This window comes from Kryptolebias marmoratus, linkage group LG1, assembly GCF_001649575.2.
Source record: "Kryptolebias marmoratus isolate JLee-2015 linkage group LG1, ASM164957v2, whole genome shotgun sequence".
Taxonomy (NCBI): domain Eukaryota; kingdom Metazoa; phylum Chordata; class Actinopteri; order Cyprinodontiformes; family Rivulidae; genus Kryptolebias; species Kryptolebias marmoratus.
The window spans coordinates 12,970,969-12,981,053 of record NC_051430.1 but is presented as its reverse complement, the minus strand read 5'-3'; the positions used below and the strand labels follow the sequence as shown (position 1 = coordinate 12,981,053).

Sequence of the window (10,085 nt, the reverse complement as noted above, 5' to 3'; positions counted from 1 at the left end):
GGGAGACGTGAGAAAAAGACCCTTACCCAAGTTCAGAGCACTCAGCCTACGTCTCAATCTAACTTCCTGTTCGATGTAGTTTTGTTACTCGATAAGCAAAACATCAGTCCCATCTGGTACTTTTCCATGTCAGTGTTTTTCCATTCTCCTCGAGGAGAGCTGCTTCCTGGATTTCATGATTTCATGATTTCACCATGTGTTCTCTATGATCTGCTATTATCCTTTACATTGTTTCTGGGCTCTGAACTCTGGTAAAAAGAAACTTCATGGTCTTACATTTTATATAACTTCACAAAAGTCATAAGCCAAATTTAGTGTTGCTGATCGTCTCCAAGCAGGAGCCGCTGGTGTGGAGGAGGCTGTTCCCTAAATCCGCAATCAGCTCTTCAGTTTTGTTAACTTTCAGGAACAGGATTGTTGTCTCCACCTCAGCCCTGAAAAATGTTTTATCATCGACGAGTCCCACCACTGATGTCAGCAAACTCACTGAGCTGGTTTGTGCTGAAATTGGCAGTAAAGCTTTGTGTTTCAGCAGAGTGAAGACTAAAGGACTAAACACACATCCCTGAGGAACCCCTAGGCTCGATTTGATGGAGCGTGATGGCTTAATACTAACACTTCTTGTCTGTTGTCTTGATAACAGGAAGTCCAAAATCCAAATTGTGTTTGAATAAGTTTGTATAAATTGAAAATGCCATCTGTAACAGTGAACCAGTGACTTAAAGACTCAACCATAGCCATTTTTTTCCCTTACTGAGCCCAAACACTTCAGATCTTCTTGAGGATTTTTCGCAAGTAAAATTTCCAAAAATATCAAAAAGTTCCTAGATCCTTCCTGGGCAGAAAAAGGAAATTAAAAAAAAGAAATCAACTAAGACGGTGCAAATTATTTTGCATTAAGACTTTTTTTTCCCCCCACCTCTGACAGAAAGAGCACAGAAACTGAAGGAGGCGGAGGAACGAGCCAAGAACAGACCACGCGTTTTTAAAGAGCCAAAGAGTGAGTTGGCCTGCGTTCAAATCTGAAAGACATGCTCAGACTTTGCAAACATGTTATGTGGTTTTTTAACTGTGTGTGACGTTGTATGTGACAGTATGCCCTCCTCTGGGGATGGAGTCCCATAAGCTCGAGCCGGACCAGCTTTCAGCCTCCTCCATGTCTAATTATAGGTTTGCACCTCAGAGAGCACGCCTCAACATGCAGGTACGCCAATCAGGCTGAAGTCTCAACGTCTACGTATGTGGCGCTCTCAACTATCAGGCCTTGAAATAATCACTAGCTACAGGCAGCACAGGGGAAAATACTGTTATTGCTGAGCCTGTCGCTTCTATTAGTCTGAGAATCCTAATGCAGCAGAGTTATTAAATCCGAAACACACACACACACTGGCATGTTCTAGCCAAGTTGGCCCGCCATCTGCATGTGTTTCATGCCAAAAATGCCAGTCGGAGGATTCGGCAGCGTGACTTCTGGTCTCTGTGCTTCTCAGGGTTCTGACGATGAGGACAGCATGAGAGGTGGAGCGTGGTGTGCAAACTCCGAGGACAGGATTCACTGGTTCGAGATAGACGCTCGCAGGGAGACGGAGTTCACTGGAGTTGTAACTCAAGGGCGAGATTCCTTGAAAGAGTAAGAGACAAACATACACAGACACGAAGACTTTCATTTCCTTCAGTCAGCACGACGTCCTCACGGTGTATTGTTTCAGGAGTGACTTCGTGACGTCCTACTTCCTGGCCTTCAGCAATGACAGCCGAGAATGGACCACCATCCACGATGGGTATGCCGACTGGGTGAGTTCACCTGAAACTGCGTCACCTTCTTGGACAACCTCATAAACCCTCCTCTTTCCCCGATTCACCGACCTCCTGCCTTTCCCCTTCCTGTCCAGTTGTTTTTTGGGAACAGCGACAAGGAGGCTCCTGTCATGAACCGGCTTGCAGAGCCCGTGGTGGCGCGCTACATCCGAATCATCCCTCAGAGCTGGAACGGCTCTCTCTGCATGAGGCTGGAGGTCCTGGGCTGCCCTGTGCCTGGTGAGCCTGACACTCCTGAACCCACCATACGATTTCCAAAGGAACCGAAGTGTGTTAATCACGTTTCCCCTCACAGATTCAGGCAATGCTTTGTACAGACTAAATGAAGTGACCCCAGTGGATTACCTGGAGTTCAGACACCACAGCTACTCAGAGATGGTTGAGGTGAGTATTCCCATCTTAGAAACCTGCTGGTTATTTAAAATCCACGGAAGTTCCTTAGTTATTCTCCCAAACACTGGATTTACTCTACTTTAATTTACACTCATATACAGGGTGGGCCATTTATATGGATACACCTTAATAAATGGAAATGGTTGGTGATATCAACTTCCTGTTTGTGGCACATTAGTATATGGAAGGGGGAAAACTTTTCTAGATGGGTGGTGACCATGGCGGCCATTTGGAAGTCAGCCATTTTGGATCCAACTTTTGTTTTTTCTATGGGAAGAGGGTCATGTGACACATCAAACCTATTGGGAATTTCACAAGAAAAACTACGGTGTGCTTGATTTTAACGTAACTTTATTATTTTTTGGGTTATTTACAAGTTTCTCACCACTTTTAAGATGTGTTCAAAGTGCTGCCCATTGTGTTGGATTGTCACTGCAACCCTCTTCTCCCACTGATAGCAACACCACAGGAGAAATGCGAGCACAGGCTTCCAGTATCCGTAGTTTCAGGTGCTGGACATCTCCTATCTTCACAGCAGAGACAATGGCCTTCAGATGAGCCCAAAGACAAAAGTCTACGGAGGTCAGATCGGGAGACCTTGGGGGCCATTCAACTGGCACACGATGACCAATCCACTTTCCAGGAAGTGGAAGTGGGAGAAGAGAGTTGCATTGACAATCCAACACAAAGGGCAGCACTTTGAACACATCTTAAAAGTGGTGAGAAACTTGTAAATACCCCAAAAACGAATAAAGTTACATTAAAACCAAGCACACCGTTGTTTTTCTTGTGAAATTCCCAATAGGTTTGATGTGTCACATGACCCTCTTCCTATTGAAAAAGCAAAAGTTGGATCCAAAATGGACACCATCCATCTTGAAAAGTTTCCCCTTTCCCATATACTAATGTGCCACAAACAGGAAGTTAATATCACCAACCAGTCCCATTTTATTAAGGTGTATCCATATAAATGGCCCACCCTGTATATTCCTGCAGAGGTCTTCTTTTCAGTCATTTCAGCTACCAGAGAGCTCATTTATGCAACTACACAATGTGCATCTGTGATGGTCGGCTGCACAACATCTAACAAAACAGTTACCGTTTCCCTTGTGTCACTCGTTCAGCTCATGAAGTCTGTGAATGCCGAGTGTCCCAACATCACCAGCATTTACAGCCTGGGCCGCAGCTCTAAGGGACGAGAAATCTTGGCCATGATCATCTCTGGCAACCCCACGGAGCACGAAATAGGTAAAATATGAGCATGGAGCAGCATGGAGGCCTCAAGATCTGTTTTTTTGTTGCATTACACAAAGAACTTTTCGTCCATTCCGATTAAAAAGCCAAACCAAATACCGATTTTAATATTCCAGAAGTCTGAAATGCAAGAAAAAAAAAATTGTGTCTGTTTAGTCCAAATAAACACCAGATTGAGGTGACAGATAGTAACGCTTTCTTGGGCGTCTCCTCAGGTGAGCCAGAGTTTCGTTACACGGCGGGTCTCCACGGGAACGAGGCGGTGGGTAGAGAGATGATCCTGCTTCTCATGCAGTACTTGTGCAAAGAGTACAAGGACAGAAACCCCCGAGTGCAGCGCCTGGTGGAGGGAATACGCATCCACCTGGTGCCCTCGCTCAACCCTGACGGACACCAGAGAGCTTTTGAAACGGTCAGTAGACGAAGGAGAGGGGGATAAAAAAAATAGCCACCATGTTCCACATTAACTCCCAAAACAAAATAATGGAGAAACAAGCAGAAAACAGCAGTGAGTCTCAGCGAGCAGTTTGGGTCAGTGTGTTCTTTAACCAGTTTTTTTTTTTTCTTCTTCCCCTCCTCTTTGCAGGGTTCCGAGCTCAGTAGCTGGAACACTGGACACTTCACAGAGGACGGCTTTGACATCTTCCAGAACTTCCCTGAGCTGAATAATATCTTGTGGGATGCTGAGGATAAGGGCATGGTGCCCAAACTCACCCCCAACCATCACGTGCCCATACCAATGAACTTTGAGACTAATAGCTCGGTAATTAAATTACAAAATAAATAAATTAAAACTCCAATTAGAAGCTATTCAAAAGCAAACACTTATTAAATTCCAAATACAAGCACTACCGTCTAAAACCCGCTTTCCTTTTGTAAAAATGTTCTTTACCAGATGTCAAAACCTTTGGCCTCCTACAGTGTAAACACAGTTATATTCAAAAATGAAGATAGATTGTGCTTGCACATAGTTTCCCTCCTCTGTTTATACACTTTTTTATCTTCCTGTTTTTGCTCCAGATCGCTACAGAAACCAGAGCCATAATCTCCTGGATGAAAAGCCATCCATTTGTGTTGGGTGCAAACTTCCAAGGAGGGGAGACAATCGTGGCCTATCCTTATGACAACTTACGTCTCAACAAGCCCGCCAAGAGCCAGAAACCACACAGCCGCTGGAAGAGACAGTATGACATTTCCTTCGCATATTTTATTGTTGTTCCCTCTTTTTTTCCAAAACCACACATTTGGCTCTCCTGATTTTTGTTTTCCTTTGGATTTTTTCTCCCCCTTCACTGGTTCTTCATTAGTCATAGCTGTGGTAAAAAAAATAAATAAATAAAAAAAAGCCCAACTGCAATAAAATCCTTACTTCCAGGTATGAGGAGGAAGGTTTTGATGTGACGGAGTGGGGAAGGGGCTACCACGAGGAGCCTGAAGAAGACTGGAGAAGTCGAGGGTACGCACAGCCAGAGGAGGAGTGGCGAGGCCACGGCTACGACCGCGGTTACGACCATGAAGGCTACGAGCACGGTTATGAGCACGGCTACAATCAGGGTTACGAACACGTGGAGGAAGAGGAGGATGACAGAGAAAGGAATGCTGGCTACCAGTACAGTGAGCCTGAAGAAGAGGCCCGGGTGAGTCCAGACGAGTCCCTGTTCAGGTGGCTGGCCGTCTCCTACGCCTCCACACACCTGACCATGACGCACAACTTCCGCGGCTCCTGCCACGGAGACCCACCCACAGGGGCGCTCGGCATGGTCAACCGGGCCAAGTGGAAGCCAGTCACAGGCAGTAAGTAAAAAAACAAACAAATGATTACCTTTGACTGTCTGCACGTGCTTTTAGCACACCCTGGTGGACAACACACGCACTGCAGGTTCTCTGAACAAAGTCTGGATTTTCTTTTCAGGCATGAACGACTTCAGCTACCTGCACACCAACTGCCTCGAGCTGTCCGTGTTCCTGGGCTGCGATAAGTTTCCTCATCAGAGCGAGCTGGCAAACGAGTGGGAGAAAAACAGAGAAGCCATGCTCATCTTCATGGAGCAGGTGCGCCACATTTAAATCTATTCTGGCTGCAACACCAGATTTTAACCCTGCTAATCCTAAAGTCTAGCCATAAACACTGCTTGCCTTAAAACCAGTTCTTACTTTAAATTCCAAATTAACGATTTCCCATACAATCTTGACATGTACTGTGAGGGGAAATGGCTAACTTAAACCCAGTTTAGGTATAAATTTGGACAAGTTGTGTCTCCAAACGTGGGTGGAAGTTGATTTCTCTCAAAAGTCTACTCACTGAAAAAGCAGATTTACAGCTTTTACAGAGTCATCATAAAGAAATATATATTTTTCTTTAGGTGCATCGTGGCATTAGAGGGGTGGTGAAAGATCTGCAGGGGAATCCCATTGCAAATGCCACAATATCTGTGGAGGAGATAAACCACGACGTTACCACAGGTGAACACTGTGCTCCTTTTCAGAAAATCAAAAGCTGCTCTTTTAGCCCAGGCACTTTCAAACAGAACCGCCTCTCCGCTCTTTGCTGTCGCAGCGCCAACAGGGGACTTCTGGCGCCTGCTCAACCCAGGGGAGTACCGTGTGACGGCTCGCGCCGAGGGCTTCTCGCCCATGACTAAACTCTGCGTGGTGGGCTACGAGTCCGGAGCGACCGCCTGCAGCTTCAACCTCGCCAAGTCCAACTGGGACCGCATTAAACAGGTAACACCCACGCACGCACCCCGACCTTCATGAGAAAGTGCCGATCTTACTGCACTTTTTAAGTTTTTTGTTTTAATGCATTTCTACACAGATCATGGCCCTTCACGGTAACAAGCCGATTCGACTCAGCTACAGCAACACCAGAGCACACGTTCCTTCAGTTGTTAGCAGCAACAGACGCGTGGCTGGCGGCACCAGTGGGGTTTCGACAAATTCCCAACTCAGTCTTGAGCAGCAAAGGAATCGTAGGATCATGCGCATCCGCCGCCTTCGTCAGCAGAAATTAATGAGGTTAAGACAGACAACTACAACAACAACCACAACGCCGACAACTACGCCTACCACAACCACGCCTACAACAACCCAGATTCCTACAACATGGTGGTACGACTCATGGTTTACAGGGGAGGAACAGTCTCCCACACCCGTCCTGGATTATAACTATGAGTACAAGATCGATGACTATTAAACAGAACCGGCTTGTTTCAGTAAACATCTCCGTTGGGCTCTGAGGTGGTTAAAGAATCAAATCCTTACAAGTTTTTGTACGACAAAAGCAGTGAAAAATGTACAGAATATTAACTCCAGTAGAATAAAGCATCTATCACTTAACACCTGAAATATCTTAATAAAATAAAAGTTCACCCTCATTTAGTGTTTCTGTGTAACAGCCATCTGCTTAATGAAAAAAAAAGAAAGATGTTTATTGTAGAAGCACATATAAAAACAAAAAAACAGCTGAATTGTTCACACTGTCTTCACCCATGGCAAAAATACTTTTTTACAGTGCGATGAGTCACTACCTGTGAGAAATGCAGGTCACGGTTGAGTCAAAGAGGAGAAAATGCTTCCTCAGGTACAGGTGAGGTGCAAATAAAGTTATTGATACAAAACGACAGTCTCTTTCTTTTTTAGCACTGTATTTGTTGCTTCGAGGAAACCCCAGAGGTTTTGCGTGAGGCGGTTTTAACAGCTTTGACCTTTATCAGATTAGACAGCATCAGTGAGAATGGAGCAAGGAGTAAGTCCGTGTGTCAGTGACTGACGTTCATCTCACTTTCCTCGTCTTCATCGGCGGAGAAGGCTGAGAAGCAAACTGGTTCGCACTGCAGCGTGGATAAATTGACCAGACATGCTGTTTGAGTGCTGCTGAACTCTGGAATGGTGACCAAAAGGACTTCCTGACCATCGGGACCTGGCAGAAGAAATATATATATATATTTCTGACACCGCTGTGATTATTGGTGCCGTGTTTTCGAACGTGTATTGTTTCGCACCCGTCTCACTGACCTTTGATGAGCTTGGAGTCAAAAGCTGGGGCGCTGCCGCTGAAGTAGACGTGGGGACATTCTTCCAAAATGAAAGGATCTTTTTGATAAAATGGGTAGCAACCTGAAACAACAACAAAAAAAATGTCAGAAATGAACCAACGCCGCATTTAGAGCCACACACTGCCTTGTTCACGAGCTTATTTGCAACCAGCCGACCAAGAGTGTCAGGCGCTGTGGGGGCCAGGTGTCGGAGCCGAAGCGTTTCCTCCAGGATTTCCAGGTGACTGTCCATGGTGCTGTACCTCTGAATGTCACAGACGTTCTGGCCCGAAGAGCCCAAGAACCTTTGCGGAGAGAAACAAAACCTGCGTCGTCAACAACATCACTTCGGATAAAAATGTCCGGCACCTGATCGCCTACCTAACTCCGTCGATGTTGGCCTCGTATGGATTGGAGGCCAGCTGCAGCGTGGGGTACACCGAGGACAAGGGAAACATGCATCTGTGAAGGGGCTGCTGAGGGAGGGTGTAGTTGGTGGGGTCATACTGCCCTGGCATTACGTCCACTGGAACCGAAGCCTTGTACGAAGAGAAGGAGAAAACACGCAGTGAAATTAATGATTTTTGTTTCAACTGCATACATGTACGAGTTAACTCGAGCAGCTCTACTGGAGCAGGTGTGGTTTGTCGTTACGGAACATCTAACTTTGCATATCTTCATCGAGATTTAACAATTTTATCAGGCTTTAAAGGTCTACAATTCCTACGTTTCCACGACTGCTCCCTAATGCAACAATGACACCTGGTGCCTCCGCCTACGACTCAAACAGCGGTCACGTTCAAAAGCTGCATCTTCAGGACTCAAGCTCTAACCAGAGTAAAAATGGGATGAATATGAGCTTGTTTCTGGCAACAAAATAACTCCTATGTCTGTATTATTGGGACAATTTGAATATCTAACTTTCTGGATGTCGCAGTATTTATCAAAAGTCAGTTTATTGTGACACACATACTGCAATAAAAAACACATTCATGCACAGCTGCAGACTCACCACCAGCTGAAGCAGCAGCTCATCAAGCAAACGAATGGCTTCCACACTGCCAGCCTGAGTCTTCTTTGTGAGGTACTTGGCCTATAAAAAAACCCAAACAAACAGAAATTGAACGCCTAAAGCAAACTGAGGTTAAGAGGTTCAAATTAATCTCAAGTTTTTGTCGTCTTGCCACCTTTGTCGATGCGTCCTTGTCCTGGGTGCTGTGGCTTAGCAGGTTTCCAGCCAGCAGGACCCTGGAAATTGTCGCTGCCCCACTCTGCTCCCCGGTGTCACCAAGCTGCCCTGTTACCATGTCGACCAGCAGCTGCAGCCCCAGCATGCTGTCAGCGTGACTATTGCCGAGACCGAGTCCCGACGCCAGGAGCACAAACCTGAGCAGACAGAGCCGTTAAGAGGCGATCATCGCCAAAGGCTGGGATTTTCACTGCGCGCGCTCACCTGTCAGAGCCGAGAGCAGGCCTCGGCGTCTGTGGAGGAAGATCAGCCATGCAAAAGTCCTCAACCGTGAACTTGCCGTCGTTCTTTTCAGCTCCATATATGGCAACGACACTACCTGAGATGGTAGGTAACAAATGAAACCTGAGTCAGAGCATACGTTCAAAGCTGACTGTGACGTCCTGTGATAACACTGACCCGTGACACACTTGTCTCTGTCAATTTTGCCCTCGAGTTTTATCCTCTGGAGCTCGTCCTCCAGAATCAGTTCGTCTGCGTCACTAATGTACTTGGCTCGTGCAGGCTGGGGCAGGAGGTTGTGCTAAAGAAGATGGGGAATGTTTTGAATCACAAACACAAGAGCAGTCAGGTTAATGTTAAAATGTCTGCACGGTGGCCACCAACCTCCTCGCTGATCTCTCTGAGGATAGAAGGCTGCAGGTCCATACGCTTGAACAAAGTCCCCACAATGCAACACTCCTGTCCTGTCTCCAGATCACACAGCTTCTTGATCAACACACCTGACCCTGATGTAGACATAAGGAAAAACATCAGAAAAGTAACTCAAGCATAAATTAGATGCCTCGGAGTCTCTGGTGTGCCTACCCCACTTCTGCTGAGCTCTCTCTGACAGCAGGGGCCTCATGTGCATGAGTCGCGCTGCGTAAATGTGAGCATATTGACGACTGAAGCTCCGCTCCCCAACGCCGTAGCGCTCCGAGCAGAGACTGTAGCACAGGGTCTCCCTCTCAAACACCGGGCCCTGGTCCTCGAAGGCCGGGCGGCAGAGCACGGAGGAGCCCTCCTTCTGGGCACTCAGGTCGGAGAACATGACTGGCCTGACAGAAAGCAGAAAAGAGGCACTTAACAGAGGTAAACACAGATCACCATGTCCGCCGTGCAGCTATATGGTTAGCATAACGAGTTAGCATAGCTGTAAGAGATGTAGCCACATTACCTTGTATAGAATAAAGTCTGGCTACAGTTTTACATGTATTAAGTCCGGTTTTAAGCTCTATAGTCTGATTTTTCCTCCCAGAAACAGCTACCGACAACAGTTCCCGCGAAAATACTCGGTGACGTCACTTCGACGAGCACCCTGTGTTCTCGCGAGAGTTAACAAAAAAAATCACTGC

The 10,085-nt window shown here is 46.4% G+C and overlaps 3 protein-coding genes across 4 annotated transcripts in view; 2 read left to right on the top strand and 1 right to left on the bottom strand.

Annotated features, from left to right (window-relative positions):
- The window catches only part of si:ch1073-459j12.1 (inactive carboxypeptidase-like protein X2), a 26,103-nt gene extending 19,170 nt beyond the window's left edge, over positions 1–6,933 (top strand). For both annotated transcript variants that reach the window (XM_017417235.3, XM_017417234.3), the window contains exons 8-22: positions 929–1,000; positions 1,095–1,204; positions 1,491–1,630; positions 1,710–1,794; positions 1,893–2,037; positions 2,114–2,202; positions 3,336–3,459; positions 3,681–3,877; positions 4,052–4,228; positions 4,486–4,649; positions 4,841–5,259; positions 5,378–5,517; positions 5,829–5,928; positions 6,023–6,189; positions 6,281–6,933. In XM_017417235.3, the coding sequence (XP_017272724.1) occupies positions 929–1,000; positions 1,095–1,204; positions 1,491–1,630; positions 1,710–1,794; positions 1,893–2,037; positions 2,114–2,202; positions 3,336–3,459; positions 3,681–3,877; positions 4,052–4,228; positions 4,486–4,649; positions 4,841–5,259; positions 5,378–5,517; positions 5,829–5,928; positions 6,023–6,189; positions 6,281–6,658 (2,507 nt within the window). In that variant the 3' untranslated portion in view covers positions 6,659–6,933. The remainder of the gene's footprint in view (positions 1–928; positions 1,001–1,094; positions 1,205–1,490; positions 1,631–1,709; positions 1,795–1,892; positions 2,038–2,113; positions 2,203–3,335; positions 3,460–3,680; positions 3,878–4,051; positions 4,229–4,485; positions 4,650–4,840; positions 5,260–5,377; positions 5,518–5,828; positions 5,929–6,022; positions 6,190–6,280) is intronic.
- pold2 (polymerase (DNA directed), delta 2, regulatory subunit) lies at positions 6,782–10,061 on the bottom strand. The gene is made up of 11 exons (XM_017417237.3): positions 9,908–10,061; positions 9,556–9,788; positions 9,355–9,476; positions 9,148–9,271; positions 8,953–9,067; positions 8,687–8,885; positions 8,512–8,592; positions 7,881–8,038; positions 7,677–7,804; positions 7,480–7,581; positions 6,782–7,384 (listed from the first exon to the last, which is right to left on the bottom strand). The coding sequence occupies exons 2-11, from the start codon at positions 9,779–9,781 to the stop codon at positions 7,224–7,226; spliced, it is 1,416 nt and encodes a 471-aa protein (XP_017272726.1). The 5' UTR covers positions 9,782–9,788; positions 9,908–10,061; the 3' UTR covers positions 6,782–7,223.
- The window catches only part of npc1l1 (NPC1-like 1), a 23,495-nt gene continuing 23,119 nt past the window's right edge, over positions 9,710–10,085 (top strand). Inside the window, exon 1 of the mRNA XM_025006136.2 lies at positions 9,710–9,822. The gene's annotated coding sequence lies outside the window, so the exon portion shown is untranslated. The remainder of the gene's footprint in view (positions 9,823–10,085) is intronic.

What these genes read in the sequence shown, in the direction of transcription:
- pold2 (XM_017417237.3), bottom strand. Translation starts at nt 9,781, where the DNA reads ATGTTCTCCGACCTGAGTGCCCAGAAGGAGGGCTCCTCCGTGCTCTGC. An exon ending in GAGAGCTCAGCAGAAGTGGG is followed by an intron (nt 9,477 to 9,555) that starts GTAGGCACACCA and finishes TGTCTACATCAG; the next exon opens with GGTCAGGTGTGTTGATCAAG. An exon ending in CACAGCGCCTGACACTCTTG is followed by an intron (nt 7,582 to 7,676) that starts GTCGGCTGGTTG and finishes TTGTTGTTTCAG; the next exon opens with GTTGCTACCCATTTTATCAA.